We start from the raw sequence: 23727 nt of genomic DNA, 5'->3' as shown, positions 1-23727 counted from the left end.
TTATGAAGAAGTGGAAACATGGACCAGGATGTCAAGACCCCAAACATGGAGCAATCAGAGACTCCATGATCCCAGCAAGCCAAGTGTTTGCTGCCTCTGCCCACCATCACTGACCTGGTCCTGTACTCTCCCTGGAACTGTGCCACCACACCTGATGTAACCTATGGCATTGCAACAGGAAAAAATGAGGCCACATGAGGCCACTGAAGACTTTCACTACCGTTTGTTTCCCACAGTGGAATTCTTTTTGACGAACATCAACCCCTGAACCTGCCAGACTACTGGAACCCACTGAAGAAAGCTGGAGGACACATGATCCCAAACACCATCGTTAGCCCTCTGTGACCATATGATGGTGCGTGGGAAGAATTTAAGTCTCTCTCATCAAAATATGGTCCACCAGGACGAAACCGCATCGTCATCCCGTTCATCGTCCCGGAAGAGAGAGAAAGTGTCCCGTTCTCTGTCGTCTGCTTGGCTCTGTCCCTGGTGCTCCTCTCTTCCAGGTTTAAAGCCACCGTGCACCTTGATGCCTGTCTGAGTGATCAGTCTACAGGACAGAAATCTGACAGGAAGCATCTGCAGGAGCAGTACTGCTGCACTGAAGACAACACTGTGATGACCTGTTCACTCAGTGTGAACTGGTTGGTCTGTTTTTAATTAGATGCACTCATCCACATCTTATGGTCTTTTCAGTCTATCAGACAGTTTCACTTCTTTAATGAAGCCTACATGAACCAGTCTCCAGATTTTTGTGCACTTTAAGCTGTTTGTGTTGTTGCTGCTTTCCTCAGAGCTCAGGCTGGACTTCAGTGTACAGACTGTCTTATACTTTATCCTGACAGAAAAGAGTACACAGCACTTTATTGTCTAGTTTAGCTCCACACTGACATGGAGGTAAACCTGCAAACAGCTCAGCAGACAAAGTCACACAGTGTGTAAACTCTGCCTCTCTGTGTAATTTAAACACCTTAATGTATCTATTTTTTTATGATGAAATCAAACTACATTTTGGATTCTTGCATTATTTGTACTTTCTTGACTTTTTATATTAATTGAAATTAAAACACAATGACTTTAACTCATTGCTGGGATGTGACTGAAGCAGAGTCACATGTGATAAAATCCACTGCTCTTTCAGGAGCTAACAGGTGGAAGTCAGTTTCAACCAGGAGGAATGATTAAAATAAATGACCTGAGAAAATGAAGCAGAAATTAAACTTCAATCAAAGAGCACTTTATCTGCAGAGCATCGACTCATCTGCTTCTCAATGAATTTCAGAGATTATAATCAAAACACAGAGGTCATCAGAAATAAACAAACTGAATGTCCATCATGTCTGTACTATTACAGATACACTCTGTCATGTTTTTTTTTTATATTTTTACTTTCATCTTTATCCAAGAAAGTTGACTCTGTTCATCTGGATGCAGCATTTTCAGTGTGAGAAACTTTCCCTGCTTGAAGTGACTTCTTCAGCCTCAGCTGACTGCAGACGTCCTCAGCTTAATAAACAGTGTGTCAGGAGTTGCTGTGTGGATGTGGAGTAGAGGAGACCCAAACGCTGGACTAGTGATGATTAAGGGTGTTTATTGCAATGGCAGGATGAACAGAACAGGGAAGATAGATGGCTGGCTGGCTGGCTGGCTGGCTGGCTGGCTGGCTGAACTGGAAGGCAAACACGAGGAATAGACAGCAGTGACAACATCAATGACACGACAATGAACTGGTGAACCTGAGGAACTTAAATACACAGGCTGAATGATGACGTCAATTGGAAACAGGTGAGTACACGGCTGAACTTAGTCTAACTAATGATGCATGGAATGAACTGGAACATAATACACTGGTAGACAGGCTGGCACAGAAAACTGGAAGTGAAAAACATGGATGTGGAAAATAAGCTGAACATGACAAAACTGAAAACGCTGGTTCAACTACCCAGGAAACCTGACACAGTGCAGCTGCATAATGATTGAAACCAGCGCCACACTGAGCCAGTTTCATGAATGTCAAAAAAAAAAAAAAAGGAACAGCCATCCCTAAGATGAGAATCCTATCAGCATACACTGCTCTGTATCACTCATGGCCTCTTAACAATAGCCATAGCAACTTGGATATTCAGGGTAATCAGCTGGCATCCAGTAGAGGTGGACTATTTTTTTCAAATAATAGCAGACAGCCCAAGTACCTGCTGTCAGCATTTTCTCAGTTACGTTGGATAAATGGATAAATATTACTGCTAGATTTGTGTTTGTTGCTGCTGTAGATGTTTATATGCCACATATATTCAGAGGTAAGTTAATCGACCTTATCAAATGATATTTTATAAGTATGTTGTTTTTGTAGCATCTCATCTCTGCCCTGTTAGACCCATTAAAAACTGTCCTATTTACAGCTCTAAGATCTTTTCCATCAGACCACAGAGAGTTATGACATGTCATGATTTTATCATTCAATAAAGGAATATTTACATCAATTTACCTTCATTTCTATCATGAACCCACAGAATGATCGCATCTTCTGACTTGAGTTTGTATTTGATTGTATTTTCTTTCTATTGTAGCAGACTTGTAACTTTAGACTGTGCAAAACGCTGCAGATTTGGCTTCTCTTCATTGGTTGCCAGTAAAATTTAGGTTTTGCTTTTATATCCTGGCTTTAACTCTTAGGGCACTACATGGTCAAGCTCACCATCTCTGAGCTGACTGCTCAAAAATCATTCTTCTGGAGATCTTAGCTCTTAAGGTCAGAGGTTACTGCTTTTCAGGCAGTGGCACAAAGATCGCATAATTTTCTTTAACCTTCATTCCACTGTATAGACTCCACTAACTATTTTTTTTAAATCTGAAGACATATTTATACAGATAAGCTTTCAATAATTTTTTGTTTTATTCTATTGATTTACATTTGTGATTTTTAAAATCTGTTTATCTAGAGTATTTGGTCTATTCTGAGAGGAGGAGAGTTTTTAACTATCTTGAGATAATTGAACTAAAATCCGTTAATAATTAATAATTGTGATAAATAATCAAATAATAAGTAATAACTTTTGTTGGGTTTCCAAGTTAACTTTCTTAAAAAATCCCAAATCACCCCTGGTTTAATGATTGAAGTTTTTACATGTAATTTGTTCTAAAACAGAGCCCGGTAGTTCTAACCCAAGACTGATTTGTAGTAATATACTTTTGCTTTATAAAAAAAATGTTTTGCTTCTATTATACTTTCATTGTTTGATATATTTTGTACGAATTTCACTGTCTACATATTTTATGTATAATGTGGCAATAAAAGTAGTTATATTTATTTTTATCATTATCTTTAATTGTCTTTAACCCATTTTTTTATATGCTGAATTTAGGGGAAACAAATATTTAGTTTTAACTCAAATCTGAATGGTAATATAACCCTTTTGAGTTTCAACACAATTTTTTGTAATCTTAACTTTAAACACTAATCAATTAACCCAATTTTTGGGTAGTTAGCCTAACCCAGTGTGCTGGATCAAACCAATAACCCAACCCTGTTGAGTTGAAACCAGCCAGAGTCCGCTGGGTCCAAATTAGGTTATTTTTAACCCAGCAGTTTTTAGTGTGTACTATACTATAAATCTATCATTTTAACTTCCCAAAGCTGGAAAATTTAAAAAAACAGTTGAAACATAAGTATTCATTTTACTGCTTTAAAAGCTTTAAAATGATGATTATAAAACAATCAAAAGTCATAATGAAACTCAGTAATTATCATGTTTGGTAATCAGGTTAATGCAGTTCAACTCCCATTGTTAAGTCCTTGTCTGGTCTTATTGATGATTGGCTGGCATCATCAGCTCATCTGTCTTCCAGACCAAAATATTCACTCTCTCTTCCACTCCAGCTGGCATTAACCTATTAGTGGTTTTTATGCTTAATTTATGTTTAATGTATTAATGCTTAATTTATAAGTAAATCTAATTTATATTTTATAATATTTTATTTAAGCAAACCTCTATTGTGGACTCCCTCCTTGCCACCTACTTTTAGCCATCCTTAGACCCATTGGTAAGAGTAACGTTTAAGCTTGATGGCTAAGAAAGTTTGTGGTTTGCTAAATGCTTATCTAAGTTGAAATGTGGCTTCAGTGCAGCATAAAGTACACTCAACAAAAATATAAACGCAACACCTTTGTTACTGCTCCCATTCCCCATGGGATGGACGTAGAGACCTAAAATTCATTCCAGATACACAATATAACCATCCCTCCCAAACAGTGGTCACAAATCAGTCCAAATGTGTGGTAGTGGGCACATCTGCCATATTGAGATAATCCATCCCACCTCACAGGTGTGCCACATCAGGATGCTGATCTGACATCATGAGTAGTGCACAGGTGTACCTCAGACTGCCCACAACAAAAGGCCACCCTGGAATGTGCAGTTTTGTCTCACAGCAAAATGCCACAGATTCCACAATCAATGAGGGAGCGTGCAATTGGCATGCTGACGGCAGGAATGTCAACCAGATCTGTCGCCCGTGCATTGAATGTTCATTTCTCAACCATAAGCCGTCTCCACAGGCGTTTCAGAGAATATGGCAGCACATCCAACCGGCCTCACAACCGCAGACCTCGTGTAACCACACCAGCCCAGGACCTCCACATCCAGCAGGTTCACCTCCAAGATCGTCTGAGACCAGCCACCCAGACAGCTGCTGGAACAATTGGTTTGCACAACCAAACAATTTCTGCACAAACTGTCAGAAACCGTCTCAGGGATGCTCAACTGCATGCCCGTCGTCCTCATCGGGGTCTTGACCTGACTCCAGCTCGTCACCGTAACAGACTTGTGTGGGCAAATGCTCACATTCGATGGCGTCTGGCATGTTGGAGAGGTGTGCGCTTCACGGATGAATCATGGTTCACATTGTTCAGGGCAGATGGCAGCTGAGAATGTCCCAGTTCTTGCATGGCCAGCATACTCACCGGACATGTCACCCATTGAGCATGTTCGGGATGTGCTTGACCGGCGTATACGACAGCGTGTACCAGTTCCCACGAATATCCAACAACCTCGCACAGCCATTGAAGTGGAGTGGACCAACATTCCACAGGCCACAATTGACAATCTGATAGACTCCATGCGACGATGTGTTGCACTGCATGAGGCAAATGGTGGTCACACCAGATACTGACCGGTTCTGGGTCCCCAGACCCCCAATAGCGCAAAAAACTGCACATTCCAGGGTGGCCTTTTGTTGTGGGCAGTCTGAGGTACACCTGTGCACTACTCATGATGTCAGATCAGCATCCTGATGTAGCACACCTGTGAGGTGGGATGGATTATCTCAATATAGCAGATGTGCCCACTACCACACATTTGGACTGATTTGTGACCACTGTTTGGGAGGGATGGTTATATTGTGTATCTGGAATGAATTTTAGGTCTCTACGTCCATCCCATGGGGAATAGGAGCAGTAACAAAGGTGTTGCGTTTATATTTTTGTTGAGTGTAGTTATAGTAATTTATGGTATAGTATTTGGCTACGTGACCAATATCCTGGATAAGACTACATTTTGTCACCAGCTGCCTCAAGTTGATCAAATGAAAACACTGTTATGCCCCAAAGGCCACGGATCAGATCACCGCCCAACACACATTATGCCCCACATTACACCCCACGCCCATGATGTCTCATGCGGGTGGTGGCCCCACAGGCCCATGTCTCCTCTTCAGGTTGCGCCCAGTCACCAGATGCTTCCTTGAGCACCGTTCCCAGATTTGATTCCAGGGTGGGGTCCTGGGAAGCCTATCCCGGGTAGGCTAGACTAGTCCCTTAATTTGGTTCCTTTGGGGTTGACGAAGATGAAACCCAGGGCAGACCCAGAATACACTCGAGAGATTAAGTGTCTCGGCTGGCCTGCGAGCACCTCAGCATTCCTGCAGATAAACTGGAGGAGGTGGGTGGGGAGAGGGAGGTGTGGGCTTCTCTGCTTTGGCTGCTGCTACCGTGACCCAGACCTGGATAAGTAGAAGAAAATTAAATGATTGATAGATAAACTCTGCTATTACTGTATAAATAATGTTTATTTTTGCTTGTTTGTATATTTCATTTCTCTTATTTTGTGTATTCACGCCTCTTGTTCATAAGAGCTGAAACACAGACATCGTCACCTTCTGGTGACCTATAATTACAATATTATAGTTGTAATTACAGTTCTTTTATAACCACACAGCTTCCACAAACTGTGTGTAAAGTAAAGTTTATACTGTATCATTTTCAGTGTTTTTAGACCATCTGATGGACTCATAGACACAACGGTCACCTGCAGGTCAAAGAAAATTCGTCTTCTCATTTCTGTGAGCCTAATTTAAGCATAAGTATTCATGCAAGTAGCATTTATATTAAATGTTGATATTGTTGTAGCTTCGTTTAATTCAACAGTGTTAAAACCGCAGCAGATGTTAAAGTACAGTCTTGCAAACTGCTTCAGAATAGAGTCTATATTTGAACCAGAGAGAGTGCTAACCATGAAGAAGTGAGGAGTATACTTGCTGTTGATCTTCTACCTGACTGACCCTCTGGTCATCAGTAGAACCTTTAAAACAAAAAAAAATTGAAATAAGACATTTGCCTTTGCATGGTTGATTTTTATACATTGTTGTGAACAGTTTCCCGTGCCTGAATGCTGATTCTGTGTACTTAAATATTTAAAGAGTAAAATCTTTTATCAGTGGAACAAAAATGCTCACCTCTGGATTTTCTGTAGCAATAGAACAAGAGCAGCAAGAATATAAATATGACTCCAGAAATTATTCCAATGATCATCAAAATAAGAAATGAAGAGCTTTCAGGACTGGGCACAGCTGTTGTAAATTAGAAACGTGAACTGTTAACTTCAATCAACTCAAGTGAATTTTCCATTTGAATAACAATGAAAGCTTCTAAAGAAAAATAGATCAACTAAACAGGCAGGTTCCAAGACAGCTCTGCAACATCAAGAGCACTACTCTCACTATATGTTTAGGTTTACCAGGCATATCTAGCACCCTCCCCTGTTAGCTGATGCAAATTACGACTGACTGGTGATTAGTTAATAAATGGTACACTTTCTGTTACTTCTCGTTTTTGTCTTTTGTGGTCTGCATTTGGGTCCTCACCTAAGAGAATCCACACAATCTGCCTGCGCATATCGTGACAAACCCAGTGGAAAGCAATCCTCTCTTTCGCTGGTAAAAAACACAAACACATGCAGCAAGCCGAGGGTACTAGGACATCCACCCCTGTCTGGCAACTCTTGCCAAAGAGAACCCAAGAGTTTCTCCAGGAGACTTGTTCCAGATTGAGGTGAGCCCAACTGTAGCTCTGTCAATCTGTCAAACTCATGCACTAGCTCTGCCTCCTCCCACACCAGGGAGGTAATTGCTAGTTTCAGCAACTGGGAACTGGATACCTAAGTCATTTGCCTTTGACTTTGCCTCTAAGAGAGTGGATACTCCTTAACACAACAGCCAGCAATGATAGCTAGGAGCTGGGGATGTTACTGCCAAGGTCTCCACCCTTGATCCCCTCTTGACACACATTGCATTTAACTCCTATGGCTCCTCCTGTGAATGGCAGAACTGAAAGGGAGGTCAGTGTTGGCCTCACAGGTCTCAGACTTCACAAAATCTCTGTGTCTCACAAAAACAATATGATTTGCTTTCTAGAACATTTACTTCATCCTGTGCTGATCCTTGTTATGTTTGTAAAATGAAGCTCAACAACAAACATGACTTACTTGATGCTGACAAGTTGAAGGCTTCACTCCACTCTGTTGAAGAATATGAGTCATCTCTGCGTCGACTCTTACACGTGTAGTCTCCACTGCTGGACTCAGAAACATTGAATATCCAGTAATTATTGTGAGTCCACTGTGTGGTCTGGTTGGCTCCTCTCCATCTATACTCCCACTCAGTGGTTTCACCTCCTTCCTGCACCTCACATGTCAGACTGATCGTCTCACCGCTGAATATCTGAGGCCAGCTGGGTCGTCCTTTAACAACAACCTTATTGGAAACTGTTTACACATATTTACAGTTGAGATACAAACAAACATAAAATCAACAGAAATAATTTAATATTGAGTTGCTTGATAGTGACGAGTCAATGTACAGTAGTATAAAAAGTGTCTTCCCCCTTCATGATTTCCTATGTCTTGTATTTTTGACTTAAATGTTTCAGATCATCCATCCATCCATTCGCTTCCGCTTATCCTTTTCAGGGTCGCGGGGGGCGCTGGAGCCTATCCCAGCTGTCATAGGGCGATCATCAGATCATCAAACAAATTTAAATGTTAAACATAGATAACAAAAGTAAACACAAATGCAGTTTCTAAATCTTTATCATTAAGTATAAAAAAAATCCAAACCTTGTGTGAAAAAGCGATCGCCACCTAAACCTAATAACTGGTTAGGGCGTCCTTGGCAGCAACAACCAGATTCAGTCATTCCAAACTCTTCATTTTGCTTTTCTTAACCCATTCAGAGGTGGACTTCAGTTCAATTTTATTTTATTCATACAGCACCAAATCACAATAACATTTGCCTCAAGGTGCTTTATATTGTAAGGTGAAGACTCTACAATAATACAAAGTAAACTGAGAAAACCCCAACAACCATATGACCCCCTATGAGCAACAGTAGGAAGGGAAAACATGCTGAGCCAGACAGCCAGAGATTACTGGTGTGATCTGGATCGTTGTCCTGCTGCAGAACCCAAGTGTGCTCCAACTTGAGGTCATGAACGCATGGCTGGACATTCTCCTTCATGATGTTTTATTAAACAGCAGAATTCATGGCTCCATTTACCAAAGCAAGTCTTTCAGGTCCTGGGGCAGCAAAACAGACCTGGACCATCCCACTAACACCACCGTAGTTTACTGTTGGTGTTCCATTGCTGAAATGCTGTGTTACTTTTAAGCCAAATGTAATAGGACACACACCTTCCAATTAGTTCAACTATTTTCTCAAAGTATTTTCCTAAAAGTCTTGGGGATCATTAAACTTTTTTCTGGCAAAACTGAGACGAGCCTTAATTTTCCTCTTTTTGTTGTTGTTGTCTCTGCCATGCAGGCCATTTCTGACTAGTCTCTCTCTTAGGGTGGAGACATGAACACTGACCTTAACTGAGGCAACTGAGGCCTGACAGACCGACCTTCAGCAGGTCTGGTAGTAATATCAAGGCAGTATATAAGGCCTTGATATGGGAGTGAAACTAAACTCAGCGTTGTAATAAAAAAATGTGGTTGATCACAGTTAATAATATTATTTAACAAGGTGGGGGCTTTTTCCACACACGGCCAGGTAGGCGTGGATTTTTCCTCCTTTAACTATAAAACCTTTCGATTTGAATCTTTATTTTCCGTTTACTTGTGTTATCTGTTTCTAATATTACACTAAACTTGATTTATGATCTGAAACATTTAAGTGTGACAAACATACAAAAAGTAGGAAATCTGGAGGGGGGCAAACGCTTGTTCACACCACTGCCCATTTCAAAGAAAACTTTTCAACTCACAGGTTATCTCAGTGGTGACATCACCACTTTTATCAGTGTAGTAAACTGGGTTTCCTCTTCTTCCTCTGCAGTGGTAGATTCCTCCTTGAGATACTCTGATTACTCCATTTTGTTGATCATCTGTTCTGATTTGAACGTCAGTGTTTGGGTCACGTCTGAACCACTCATATTTCCAGCCAGCAGAGCTCCCCACAGAGCAGGTCAGAGTCACACTGCCCCCTACTGGTATGATAGTTGATCCTGGAGTTAGTGTGGCCCTGGGTTTACCGGCTGTTAGGGAAAATAAAATATGTACACATATGATCTATTATGAAGTAATAAGAACACAGGTCCTGGCTAAAGATTTTTTTTTCCAAAGCTCCTTCCATGAGCACATTAATTAAGTGTACACTCTGTTTTATAATTTAGATGAATATTTGAATTATTATATTAAGTGTATTATATGTATTGGTCATGGTCATGTCACGGCCTGGGGGTTCAGCTGGTCGCTGATCATCCCCCTCTTTTTCTCTAGTCCTCTCTCTCTCTCTCTTCTCCGCTTTCTCGCCAGGGCTGAACTCATTATGGGTTCACGCCCTTGGCCCACGCCCTCGGAGGAAGAAACACCTGTGCCTTATCAGTGTGGTATTTAAGAGGGGAAGCAACGGCTGTTCTTCGCTGGATCGTTGCGAGAATCGCGTCAGTGAAAGTCGAGCGCCCCAGCAAGTATTTTCCCATGCAGTGTATGTGTTCAGCATTTAACAAGCGTCTCTTTGTGTACAGATTCCCTGGACTGTTCCCCGAGTGTGCGAGTGGATTCGTGTCTGGATTGTGTGGAGTAAGACGAGCGTGTTCCCCTGGATTTTCCCCGGAGCCCTGCCCCCCTCACCTTTTGTACATAGCACTGCCTCGCACCCCCTTGTAAATAGCACTGCCTCATATCTGTGTATATACTCTCTCTTTGGACATTGTTCTGCAATAAATTTCCTTGTGTGCATCATCCCCGGAGTCCAGCGCGTGAGTCCACCCCGTACGTCGTGACAGGTCACTGAGGACTTACCCAGCACAGTTAGGGAGACAGTATTACTGTTCTGTGTATAATGTGATTTCTTCATACGACCAGAGCACTGGTATTTACCAGTATCAGATGTAGTAATAAAGTAATAAAGTATGTAGTAATAAAACTAAGTAATAAGAATTGTTTTATCATACAGATGTGAGCTGAGTAGTGAAAGAGACAAAATGAGCAGATTACATGTCATTTTGTTTCCTTTGTCTGCTCCTCGTCTGCTTGTTGTGTTTGCTGGGAGCTTTGCCACCAATAATAGTTACTCTCACAGATGCTCCATCATGGAAATACACCATTCTGATGGGTTCAAACTGCTGTAGAAAAGCAATTTTCAAGGAGTCTTGAATTGCTTCTTATACACTAAAAGCTGCTGCACAAAATCCTTAAATTGCTTCAAATATAAAATAACTGCATTTTCGTCTAGCTTAGCCTCATAGCTTCAACTATCAGTTGACAAATAGCAGTGTCATACTCACCATAAGCAGATGTTCACATCAGTTAATCCATGCACTCTCTCACACAACAATGAAATCTGTAACTAAAAAATTGACTTTTTTTATCTTAATTGATAAAACTGAGCTTTACTAATATAGATTATTCCATTAAACCCCTGTAAAATCTTCTGGTTTCATCATAAATTGATTTACAGGAAACAGACAACTCAAACAGTAACAGAAGTGAGTGTGAGGTGAGAGGAAGTCGTCCTTTTTTCTGAACTTGCCACTGTTGCCTTACATGTCGCTGTAAGTGGGTTTAGAGGCGTGAAACGACAGACATTTCCTGTCTCATTGCCCAAAGCAATGAGAAGTACGCAGCAGTGTGGTATATATAAAAAGATTCCCCACTCGCCCCTGTGGGCGGTCAATCCTTCAAGCTCGGGTCCTCTACCAGAGGCCTGGGAGCTTGAGGGTCCTGCGCAGTATCTTAGCTGTTCCCAGGACTGCGCTCTTCTGGACAGAGATCTCCGATGTTGTTCCCGGGATCTGCTGGGAGTCACTGCACCTAGTGCTCCAATTACCACTGGGACCACCATCACCTTCACCCTCCACATCCTCTCGAGCTCTTCTCTGAGCCCTTTGCACTTCTCCAGCTTCTCGTGTTCCTCCTTCCTGATGTTGCTGTCACTGGGAATCGCTACATTGATCACTACGGAAGTCCCACAGGATCTGAGCTCAGTCATTCTCCATCACCCTTGGCGGAGTCTCCCATTTTGAACTCTGGACTTCCAGGCACTTCCAGACACAGATACTCCTGTATATTATGCCGGCCACTTGGTTATGGCGTTCCATGTATGTCTTGCCTGCTAGCATCTTACACCCTGCTGTTATGTGCTGGATTGTCTCAGGGGCATCTTTACACAGCCTGCACCTGGGGTCTTGCCTGGTGTGATAGACCCCAGCCTCTATGGATTTTGTGCTCAGAGCTTGTTCCTGTGCTGCCATGATTAGTTGACAGCATTGTTGAACGCTCCTGATCCAGGCTCATGTCAGTACAATGCAAACGCCAACAAAAAAGCTAATGGTTACACAGCTTGACAAGGTCCTGCCACCATTAACAGGACATGGGAACACATGTGAATTTGAGATGCCACAGTTTCCAATGGGATCCAAGGTGAGTTAAATTAAAAGGAGAGAGATCTCTTTCATGTTTTCATTGTCGTCTGTTTTTGACTTCACTAGGCAAGTCTTAAGACTTAAGATGAAACTGCACCCATTAAGTCACAAAAACTCTGACATGAAATATTAGATTTAAAATACTAACAGAAATTTTCAACACTGTATTCTGTGTTGAAAACTATTGCCCCTCCTCCTGTCCCTCAACAAAGTTTGTCCATTTGTGTGGTATAAAGGGTGTCATACATGTTCAAAGTTTTCCTGCCTCTGTACAAAGTTCCAGCAGGTCAGTGTTATATAAACACTTGAAGGACTCCACTCAGCATTTATGTTTATGTAATTTATCAACAAACACAACACACAAGACTGAAGCATATACTGTATAACATTTATATAATAAAGGCTACATGGTTTAAATGACACATAAAATGAGATAACAGAATAAAAAATTTGACGGCAGTTTACCAAATATGAAATAAACAAATATAAAATGTTATTAATGTACAAATCCATTTAAAAAAACAAGAGGAACAAAAATGCTTATTTGCAAAGGAAAGATCTGTAAATATAGATATAAAAACAATACATGTGTTGGGGGCGTGGTTTACGATGCTGCTGCAGGTGCGATGTACACACCTGCGCGGCGTCTGCAATCACACCTTAAAAGTTCAGAGTTTTGGTTAACGATGTTGTTGTGGTTGTTGTCTTGAGCTGCAGTGTGAGTGTGTCCAGCAACCGTCAAAGTATTAATACAAGTGATCAAAATGCCACTGGGTCTGCCGTGTATGTTTACAATATGCAGTTCAATAAATGCTTGTGTGGAAGTGGAAAGATCCTGATCCTAACACCACACTATCACTTGCTATTGTAAGCTATTTTATTTCTGTATTACTAAGAGCTGGTTTTGATTTGACTTCAGAATAAACTGCTTCATCAGCTGCTGCAGGGGCTGATTTTCCTGCAAATAAAGAGATTTTTTGATAAGATGACTGCCAGTAACATCTTAATTCTCTCTACTATTTATACACTTTTTCTTGGTGTGTATAAAAGTATAAAAGTATAAAGCAGACAGCAAAATGAAAAATTTGTAATTTTTTAGATTACTTTACTTACCTTTATGTATCTTGACTTTAGCTCTGTTGTGGGAGACCTCTGCATACAACAGGCTGTAATCTAAAGAGGACAGACGATGATCAGAAAAGGTTGACTGTCTTTAATTTCCTTTATATTTATATCATTCTGTCATTCAACACCTAAACTACATGACATGACTGAAGGATGTTCTCTACACTGACTAACATTTCTCAGCATTAGATATTATCTTGTTTGAGTTCATCATTATAGCGATAATGAGTCTGTTATTTCTGTGCAATTACCAAGAGCTGGTTGTGACTTGACTTCAGAATAAATGACTTCTTCAGCTGCTGCAGAGGCTGATTTTTCTGCAAATAAAGACATTATTAGTCAAAGATGATTGTCAGTAGCATTTTAATTCTAAGTCCACACAGCCAGCAGGATAACAATACCTCAAATCAGCCTTTTAGACTGAGGGGTAAAAAGTGTAAACAGACAGCAAAAAGAAATGTGTGCTTTACTACTTTACTTGCCCTTGTTTCTCTTGGCTTTAGCTCTCTTGTGGGAGACCTCTGCATACAACGGGCTCTCATCTAAAGGAGGACAGACAGACGATAAACTAACTTTGGAGTAACTTTGATTTTCTTTATACTGAAATCATTTTGTCATTGAAAACCTAACTCATCACATGAACTGACTGAGGGAGGTTCTCATCTATTGAAAATGATTTTTTTTTGACAGCTCGTTGTTGTATTATTAAAAAAAGCTTCTTTCACATTGTGCCTACATCAAAAACAGCCAGTGAGCATTCAGAAGGGTCTCCTCAGTGATAGATGACCCCTGATATTAGAATCACATGAAACACGAGAAGAATGATGCTGGCTAATCTCAGTTAAAATACAGATCTTTGACATGATTGGACTAAACTGAATGTATTGTCTCTGTTGAGAACAGGATTAAAATGAATCCTGTGATTATAGGTTAAGGTTTATAACCTCCAGCACCCATAAGAACATAAAAACCTTTATGGAAAAAAGTAGTTACATTAAATTACACTCTGGAAAAAGGAAAGTGGAATCTCTGAAAAGAAAAAACATATCAGCAAAGGTTTTAAATACTGAAGGAATTGGACTGATTATTAATTGTTCTTTGGTTTATTGTTTTATTGTAAAAGATTCATTATTCAAATTAAATTAAGGGAACATTCGACTATCACAGTATGAAACATTTTCATTCAACCTTCAGGGATACCTGGCTCCATTTCAGCAGCTTTGATGCAACTCAGAATGACAAGAGGTGTACTGAAGAGGAAACAACAACAAAAACCCAACAAGAGAATATCTTCGAGGTGGTGTTCACAGGTCATTGCTCTCTCTTTATCCCCCTGACTGACTTTTCTTGATGCTGTTGTTCAGTCGAGCTGTGCTGTGAGTACAAGTCCTAGTAAAGGTCATGAGGCCTCGTGCTGTGTTCGCAGAGTCTATTTCTAACAGTTTGATCAACAGCATGCACATGAGAATGGGCCGTCCTGGTCTGCCTGTGCAGCCTGATGGTAACGTCTCACAATACCAGCGGTTTGCACCAAAGCAGCTGAAATGGACTCACAATGTTTTATGCTTCCTAACTACACTGATTGAAGTCCCTGAATTTTAACTTTTTAAATGTGTTCCACCTTTTTCCACTTTCTCCTCTATTTATTAGTTTATTTGTTGAACAGAGCACATTACAGCGAGCCGCTGGTTTCTTGCTTTTTCTTCTTGGAGCGATAACATGAATGAAAATCTAGTTTTTCCTTCATTTGGATACTACTGTCCAATAAAAGCATGTAAACTAGTGTATTTTGTATTGGTAGCAGAATAAATACTCACCTTTCTGAGTGATGTTTTTAAACTCAATCAAAGAATATGTGACATCCCCAGATTCAACTAAAATAGAGTTCAAACATTTACACATAAATGAGAATAATCAAAGAGTCCGCATACTTATAAACCGCTGTTTATACTTTACCATTTTTTGTGTCATCGTGGTCTTTGACTGATTCATAGAGACAAGCATCACCTACGAAACAATTAAAACTCATATACATGGATCTGATCACCTTACAAACAGAAATGTCTAAAGCAGAACTCGTCACGGTTAACGCTGACCTTGGTGAGGAGAAGCATGTTGGCTGTCTCGAGCTTCATCCTGGTTGATCGTTTGGTTTATGGTTTGATTTGTGCTGGAACATAAAATGTAGTAAAACAGTGGATTTAATAAGAAACACGGGATGAAATTCTGGTTTGATAAATAATGAGAGAGAAAATGTAAACAAACCTGGCAAAGCATGAATCTGAAAAACAAAACAGAAAAACACAATCAGATGTTTTTATTGCAAACTGTTCTGGTGCTGTACCGTTACATGCAGCGTTCAGGGTACGTCTGTAGTTCTGAACAATTAGATTATGCTCAGTGTAATATCAGAGAGAAATGGTTTCACCCTTTGACTGTTTGAAGCAACAACACAGCAGAAGAAGAATCAGTAAAAGTCCACAGACGAGTCCAACGATCAACAGAGCAGGAAATGAAGAGTTTCCAGTCCTGGGCACTGCTGAATAAATGAGAAGATTTAATTACATGTATGTAAACAGATTTAATGTACAACAGGCTTCACATGAAACACACACAAGAGCTGGCACTATCTCCAATACCAGAACTCCTGATCACATCTCCGCCACTCTCATGTTATTTTACATGATTTTGTAATATGTACAAAAAAGCACAAGCGAAAGAAAATTTTCTCTGTGTAACTTGGAACCAACATGATCTCCAGGACAGATGTCAGCTGGTGCAGTGTAATATACAATTACTTCAACTATACAGAGGCAAATCGAGGCAGTGCTGAAAGCTAATGGGGGTCCACCCAGTACCAGCAAGGTGTACCTAATAAAATGTGTAGTAGCCTTCTTAATCTCTGAGGTGTGTCCCATTGTCACAGATGTATAAAATCAAGCACGTAGCCTTCTAGGGAGCTTCTCTAAACTAAAGCAGCGTTTTGTCTCAGTGTTTTTACACTTTCAGTAAAGACGGCACTGAAAACGCTAAAATTAAAAAGTGTCAGTGTTCACAAGAACGATGGTGATGCAGCCACTGTGATATCTGCGGTAGTGTTGCAGCTGATAAGGAGCAGATATTCTGAATATTACATAAACATCATACTGAATACTGTCAAACTGGCAACAGCCCTCAATATTCACAGTAAAGCACTTTTTTCATCATCATCACTTTACGGGGTATTAGTTGGGGTCCCCAGCAGGCGGCTTGGACACTTGTCTTCATGATTACGATAACTCAGGAACATCTACTAATAATCTCAGATAAGTTCAAATCTCAGTGACCTCGAGGTCAAAGTTAGAGGTCAGGTTTTCTAAAAAGGAAGGAAATCACTTATGTTCAAGCTTACTTGCATGTACCAGGAAGCTGAGGGGCAGCACGACCATGGTGACTGAGATCAAGTATGTGTGTGTTTTATTTATGTTATCAGCTGGAAGAAAATTTCCAAGAGACTTTTAAATAGGGATGATGTAGTTTTGTCATTATTTGTTTTGTACATTTAAAGTGTTTTTCATAGACACACGTATATGATGTTTGTTTATTTCATCATCTTACTGGGGTGATGGTAATAAAGCTCAACATTAGCTTTGTACCAGCTAAATATTCACAAAGTGTCGGACAAACTACGAGGCTACAATCAGGTTGATGTCATCCTGTGCTGATCCTTGTTATGTTTGTAAAATGAAGCTCAACAACAAACATCACTTACTTGATGCTGACAAGTTGAAGGCTTCACTCCACTCTGTTGAAGAATATGAGTCATCTCTGCGTCGACTCTTACACGTGTAGTCTCCACTGCTGGACTCAGAAACTCTGAATATCCAGTAATTATTGTGAGTCCACTGTGTGGTCTGGTTGGCTCCTCTCCATCTATACTCCCACTCAGTGGTTTCACCTCCTTCCTGCAGCTCACATGTCAGACTGATCGTCTCACCGCTGAATATCTGAGGCCAGCTGGGTCGTCCTTTAACAACAACCTTATTGGAAACTGTTTATTAACAGTTAAGATACAAACAGAAACATCAGCTTAGCAGAGAAAACTTAACACTGTGTGTCTGAATGTGAATTTTAAACTAAATGACTGAACTCACAGGTTATCTCAATGGTGACATCATCACTTTTATCAGTGTAGTAAACTGGGTTTCCTCTTCTTCCTCTGCAGTGGTAGATTCCTCCTTGAGATACTCTGATTACTCTGTTTTGTTGATCATCTGTTCTGATTTGAACTTCAGTGTTTTGGTCACGTCTGAACCACTCATATTTCCAGCCAGCAGAGCTCCCCACAGAGCAGGCCAGTGTCACACTGCCCCCTACTGGTACGATAGTTGATCCTGGAGTCAGTGTGGCCCTGGGTTTACCTGCTGTTAGGGGAAAAGAGGAAGAAAAGAAAAAAAATGGATAAAAGACCATTTCATTTTTGTGTGAGAAAAGTTTTTTTTTTAAAATTTAATAACAACATCATTTGAAAAAAAATACTCTCTATTTCATCAATTGGATGAGTTTGAACAGGCATCACAAATTAATCGTTAAAACATCCCAGCAGTGTTAATGCTGGTCTCATCCACTTTCTCCTCTCACACAGCTCTGTAATGCATTTCCATTTATAAACTACTGCTTTCCTTTTTCTGCATCAAGCCTTCCTGCTTGATTCATCAGAAGATTCTCACTAATGTAAGACTCAGATGTCAGACCACACAGAAGCAGATCATCATAGCTGCACAGACAAATCTCTACTGCAGCAGTTTAATTATGAGACTTCTAACTTTTCATTTCTTTAATTCATACCTTCAAACTTTAATATCTTGCTTTTATTTGGTATTAGTTAATCTTCTTTCAACACCATCAGAAGAAATCAAACATTTCACACATCACTGCTTTAATAAAACAAACTCATCCATCATTCCTGAGATAAAATGTATAAAAACATGTAATCCATGAAGAAAATCCCTTCAAACAGTTCGGTCCCCTGTGGAGGAAAAAATGTCTGTCGCAGTCTTAAAATGTTGTTTCCACATTAGAGATGTGTTCACATTCACAGCATACAGCAGAAACTATGTTCACATCACTGGGCTCTCTACACCACTTCAGCTGCACAGACGTCACAGAGTCACCATCTCTGTTTCTAGGCTGCCACAATAAACCAGCTCAACAATGAAAACATTAGATTTCTGCTTGTAGCTCCATCAGTCACCATGACAACATCTCCATCTGAAATATTACAACAAACCTTTTCTCCACCTACTCATCTCTGTTTAACTTCCTACAAGCCTCACTGCTCTTTCTTACACACACAAACTTTACAATGAAATGACGTCAGCTTCTGTTTAGAGTAATTATCAGGTATCAGCCCAAATGTCTGTTTGTCCATAATAAACTGGCTCAGGACCTATTAGTGCTTGAAAAGGATCAGTCTGAGTATGATGACTGGGGTTGGTGAGGGTGGTAGTGATGACATGGTAATAACAATATTTGGATGTTTTTCTTTAGTCCCATACGTCCAATGGATTTTAAACTGTCTATAATGAGGCTACTATCAGGTTGATGTCATCCTGTGCTGATCCTTGTTATGTTTGTAAAATGAAGCTCAACAACAAACATGACTTACTTGATGCTGACAAGTTGAAGGCTTCACTCCACTCTGTTGAAGAATATGAGTCATCTCTGCGTCGACTCTTACACGTGTAGTCTCCACTGCTGGACTCAGAAACTCTGAATATCCAGTAATTATTGTGAGTCCACTGTGTGGTCTGGTTGGGTCCTCTCCATCTATACTCCCACTCAGTGGTTTCACCTCCTTCCTGCACCTCACATGTCAGACTGATCGTCTCACCGCTGAATATCTGAGGCCAGCTGGGTCGTCCTTTAACAACAACCTTATTGGAAACTGTTTACACATATTTACAGTTGAGATACAAACAAACATAAAATCAACAGAAATAATTTAATATTGAGTTGCTTGATAGTGACGAGTCAATGTACAGTAGTATAAAAAGTGTCTTCCCCCTTCATGATTTCCTATGTCTTGTATTTTTGACTTAAATGTTTCAGATCATCCATCCATCCATTCGCTTCCGCTTATCCTTTTCAGGGTCGCGGGGGGCGCTGGAGCCTATCCCAGCTGTCATAGGGCAATCATCAGATCATCAAACAAATTTAAATGTTAAACATAGATAACAAAAGTAAACACAAATGCAGTTTCTAAATCTTTATCATTAAGTATAAAAAAATCCAAACCTTGTGTGAAAAAGCGATCGCCACCTAAACCTAATAACTGGTTAGGGCGTCCTTGGCAGCAACAACCAGATTCAGTCATTCCAAACTCTTCATTTTGCTTTTCTTAACCCATTCAGAGGTGGACTTCAGTTCAATTTTATTTTATTCATACAGCACCAAATCACAATAACATTTGCCTCAAGGTGCTTTATATTGTACAATAATACAAAGTAAACAGAGAAAACCCCAACAACCATATGACCCCCTATGAGCAACAGTAGGAAGGGAAAACATGCTGAGCCAGACAGCCAGAGATTACTGGTGTGATCTGGATCGTTGTCCTGCTGCAGAACCCAAGTGTGCTCCAACTTGAGGTCATGAACGCATGGCTGGACATTCTCCTTCATGATGTTTTTATAAACAGCAGAATTCATGGCTCCATTTACCAAAGCAAGTCTTTCAGGTCCTGGGGCAGCAAAACAGACCTGGACCATCCCACTAACACCACCGTAGTTTACTGTTGGTGTTCCATTGCTGAAATGCTGTGTTACTTTTAAGCCAAATGTAATAGGACACACACCTTCCAATTAGTTCAACTATTTTCTCAAAGTATTTTCCTAAAAGTCTTGGGGATCATTAAACTTTTTTCTGGCAAAACTGAGACGAGCCTTAATTTTCCTCTTTTTGTTGTTGTTGTCTCTGCCATGCAGGCCATTTCTGACTAGTCTCTCTCTTAGGGTGGAGACATGAACACTGACCTTAACTGAGGCAACTGAGGCCTGACAGACCGACCTTCAGCAGGTCTGGTAGTAATATCAAGGCAGTATATAAGGCCTTGATATGGGAGTGAAACTAAACTCAGCGTTGTAATAAAAAAATGTGGTTGATCACAGTTAATAATATTATTTAACAAGGTGGGGGCTTTTTCCACACACGGCCAGGTAGGCGTGGATTTTTCCTCCTTTAACTATAAAACCTTTCGATTTGAATCTTTATTTTCTGTTTACTTGTGTTATCTGTTTCTAATATTACACTAAACTTGATTTATGATCTGAAACATTTAAGTGTGACAAACATACAAAAAGTAGGAAATCTGGAGGGGGGCAAACGCTTGTTCACACCACTGCCCATTTCAAAGAAAACTTTTCAACTCACAGGTTATCTCAGTGGTGACATCATCACTTTTATCAGTGTAGTAAACTGGGTTTCCTCTTCTTCCTCTGCAGTGGTAGATTCCTCCTTGAGATACTCTGATTACTCCGTTTTGTTGATCATCTGTTCTGATTTGAACTTCAGTGTTTGGGTCATGTCTGAACCACTCATATTTCCAGCCAGCAGAGCTCCCCACAGAGCAGGCCAGTGTCACACTGCCCCCTACTGGTATGATAGTTGATCCTGGAGTCAGTGTGGCCCTGGGTTTACCTGCTGTTAGGGGGAAAAGGGGGAAATGCATTATTCATTATGAACTCATAAAAAACAGAAAAGGGAAATTTAAAGATTTGGTTTAATGTGGTGAAACTTTCCACCCACATTACTCTTTATCATATTTTTCTATTTATTTTCTCTCTGTGTTCTTTGATTTTCTTCTCGTGTCTTTCTCAACATGTGGATATTGTTTCTGTAACTCTGGTTTAAATCTCTAAATAATCACAGTATAAATGTTTGTCTGACCTGAAAGAGTCACACTAATGTAAACTAACACAGGTCACTGCTGAAGGACACACAATGATGGTTTCACAGCTCTGTGTGGTTTTTGGTTTAAATAACAGAAACATCAGTCACCTTAAACTTTATTAAACTTTTCATGTTTCTTCTTTTTCTTTGTTTTAAAGTTTAGAGTCTGTGAGTATTTTATCACTGTGTGTACTGTGAGTGATGTAACAGGTAAAATCAGTTTCCTGGTTAAAGTTTATGCTTTACAGCAACAGAAACAAGTTTCCATGACAACATTATTTAGTGTACATGTCACTGACGACTTACCCGTCACAGTTACAGAGACGATGTTACTGGTCTTTGTTTTCTGTGATCTCGTCCTGTGAGCAGAGCAGCTGTATTTACCACTCTGAACTGTAGATGCAAGTTTTAAACTGAGGTCTTTGTTTGTGTTGGAGTTTAAAATTTCTTGACCATCCTTCATGACTTTGTATTCCCAGTCAGTGTGTTTTTCTTCCTTCACCTCACATTTGAAGCTAACAATCTCTCCGATGAAAAAAATTGTCGAGCTGGGTTCAACAGTTAGCACAGCATCTAGAATCCAACACAAACACAACATCATTGATCTGAAACACTTTTATGTACTTTACAAATCAAAATCTGTTCTGACATGTTCATAAACTTATAAATATATTGAGTAATAAAAACAGAAATGGAAAGTGTTTAAGATTGATGCACTAAGATTAATATTTACTAAATAAATGAAAGTGCAAACTGTTCAGTCACCTTGAGCGTGTCCGCTGCAGAGGAGCGTACAGAGAACTGCAATAAAGGAAGAAACTTCACACATCATCAAACTGAAGACTCACTCAAACATGGCATCAGTCAAACACACCTGGTGTTACCAGAGGCTGCTGTGATTGGTTTAAATTATATATTTAATGTAATATGCATCAAATTATCACTGATGAAGAAACAAACCTTTCTGAGATAAACTAAACCAGCGTCAGTGCACTGAAATCTAATCCAGTCTGCAAACAACCATGTTGAGAACAAAACATGAACTGAAATGCTGCAAATGACTGAAACTCTGTCATTTTACTAAAACATGTTCATCAGTCAATGAATCAAAGGAAGAAGTGATGCACTGACAGAATAGGCCCAGCTCACAGAGGAAAGTGGGTCCCATCCTCACATCCAGCTGTGACACGTCTGAAAACTTCTACGACTTTGTGTGAAGAGAAAGAAGAAGAAGCACACGAGACGCCGAGAACTGTGAAGAAAACAAAGACTTTAAAACTTCTTCTTTCTCTGCTTCCTTCCTTTTATCACACCTTAACAAGCTCTGACTACAGCATGCTTTGACATGTTTGGTGCTGCAGAAACAAATTAAGGAGATTTTTATGAAACTAAGTAATAATTTACTTAGTTGTAGTTGTATCATACACATGTGAGCTGAATAATGAATAGACAACATGAACAGATCACAAGTCCAAGTGAAGCTTTAAATGTGAAGTACTTTTGTTTTACATCCAGAAACACAACAAGAACACAGCTGTCTGCACCTTCACCTGCAGGTCTCATACACACACTGATCACATATATGCACATGTTAAACACTCTTTGTCATAAATCACATTCAGACACAGTATTAAATAAATCTAATTCTCAAAACTGTTCCACTCCTGAAACTAATAATTCATTTGAACCCTGACATGGAGAACAGGCAGAGGCAAGTTTGTGGACACTTTTAAAATATTTAATTTTCTTTTAGTTTCTTTTTACTCTTTAAATTACTAAATTACTAAAATGCAGTCATAAAGTTATAAGTAAGTTTACCCTGGATGGTGAAAGTGGCCTCTATCGACTGTTTTTCTTTGTTAAGTATAGTTAAGAGTTTTGATGTATTAAACATCAAGACCATCAAAACATTTGAAATCCTGGAAACATTTGAAATCCTGGAATAACTGCATAGGAAGTTTTCAAATTAAAGTCTTGGAGCTCGACTGACTTCTTACAGAAACAGCGATGGACATTTTGTTTCCTTTGTCTGCTCCTCGTCTGCTTGTTGTGTTTGCTGGGAGCTTTGCCACCAATAATAGTTACTCTCACAGATGCTCCAGCACACAAACACGTCATTCTGATGGGTTCAAACTGCTGTAGAAAAGTGATTAAAACCATTAGCAAGCACAAGAAAAGACATTTAGTATTTTCCTCCTGCCATAGAAATATTAATCAGCTGCTGATAATTTTCAAGGAGCCACGAATCACTGATTATATTCTAAAGGCTGCTGCACAAAGTCACTACATTGCTTCAAAATACAACAAACATGTTTCCATGAAGCTTTGTAAACAGTTAAAAACAGATTGATAGATGATCAGCCCAGAGACGTAACACTTACTCAGAGCAAATGGTCACAGCAGGAGAAAGCACTTCTTCCCACAACAGTGAAATCTTTCACTAAAAATACTTTATTTATCATTTTAACTGACAAACT

General features: G+C 39.9%; 2 protein-coding genes and 1 pseudogene across 2 annotated transcripts; 1 reads left to right on the top strand and 2 right to left on the bottom strand.

Annotated features, from left to right (window-relative positions):
• The first annotated feature begins 2 nt into the window (after positions 1–2).
• Positions 3–1693, top strand: LOC146606932 (uncharacterized; annotated as a pseudogene).
• Positions 1694–5907: 4214 nt separating this feature from the next.
• LOC146606931 (uncharacterized) lies at positions 5908–10879 on the bottom strand. Its single transcript, XM_085349175.1, has 7 exons — positions 10853–10879; positions 10575–10698; positions 9536–9805; positions 6718–6843; positions 6507–6575; positions 6247–6302; positions 5908–5997 (listed from the first exon to the last, which is right to left on the bottom strand). Exons 1-7 carry the CDS (start codon positions 10877–10879, stop codon positions 5908–5910), a joined length of 762 nt encoding a protein of 253 aa, XP_085205301.1.
• A 2189-nt stretch (positions 10880–13068) lies between these two features.
• On the bottom strand, positions 13069–22418 carry LOC146606930 (Fc receptor-like protein 5). Its single transcript, XM_085349179.1, has 16 exons — positions 22382–22418; positions 22016–22051; positions 21557–21823; positions 20732–21001; positions 18969–19247; positions 17455–17724; positions 17073–17351; positions 15750–15860; positions 15587–15602; positions 15418–15491; positions 15278–15328; positions 15139–15195; positions 13804–13863; positions 13573–13638; positions 13310–13369; positions 13069–13154 (listed from the first exon to the last, which is right to left on the bottom strand). Exons 1-16 carry the CDS (start codon positions 22416–22418, stop codon positions 13069–13071), a joined length of 2019 nt encoding a protein of 672 aa, XP_085205305.1.
• Positions 22419–23727: the final 1309 nt, after the last annotated feature.

Source organism: Diplotaxodon limnothrissa, unplaced genomic scaffold, assembly GCF_057381915.1.
Source record: "Diplotaxodon limnothrissa isolate DT_005_m unplaced genomic scaffold, D_limnothrissa_male_GT1.1 unmapped_scaffold_2, whole genome shotgun sequence".
NCBI classification, from domain to species: domain Eukaryota; kingdom Metazoa; phylum Chordata; class Actinopteri; order Cichliformes; family Cichlidae; genus Diplotaxodon; species Diplotaxodon limnothrissa.
The sequence above is the reverse complement of the archived record's forward strand: the minus strand, read 5'-3'. Positions and strand labels throughout refer to the sequence as shown.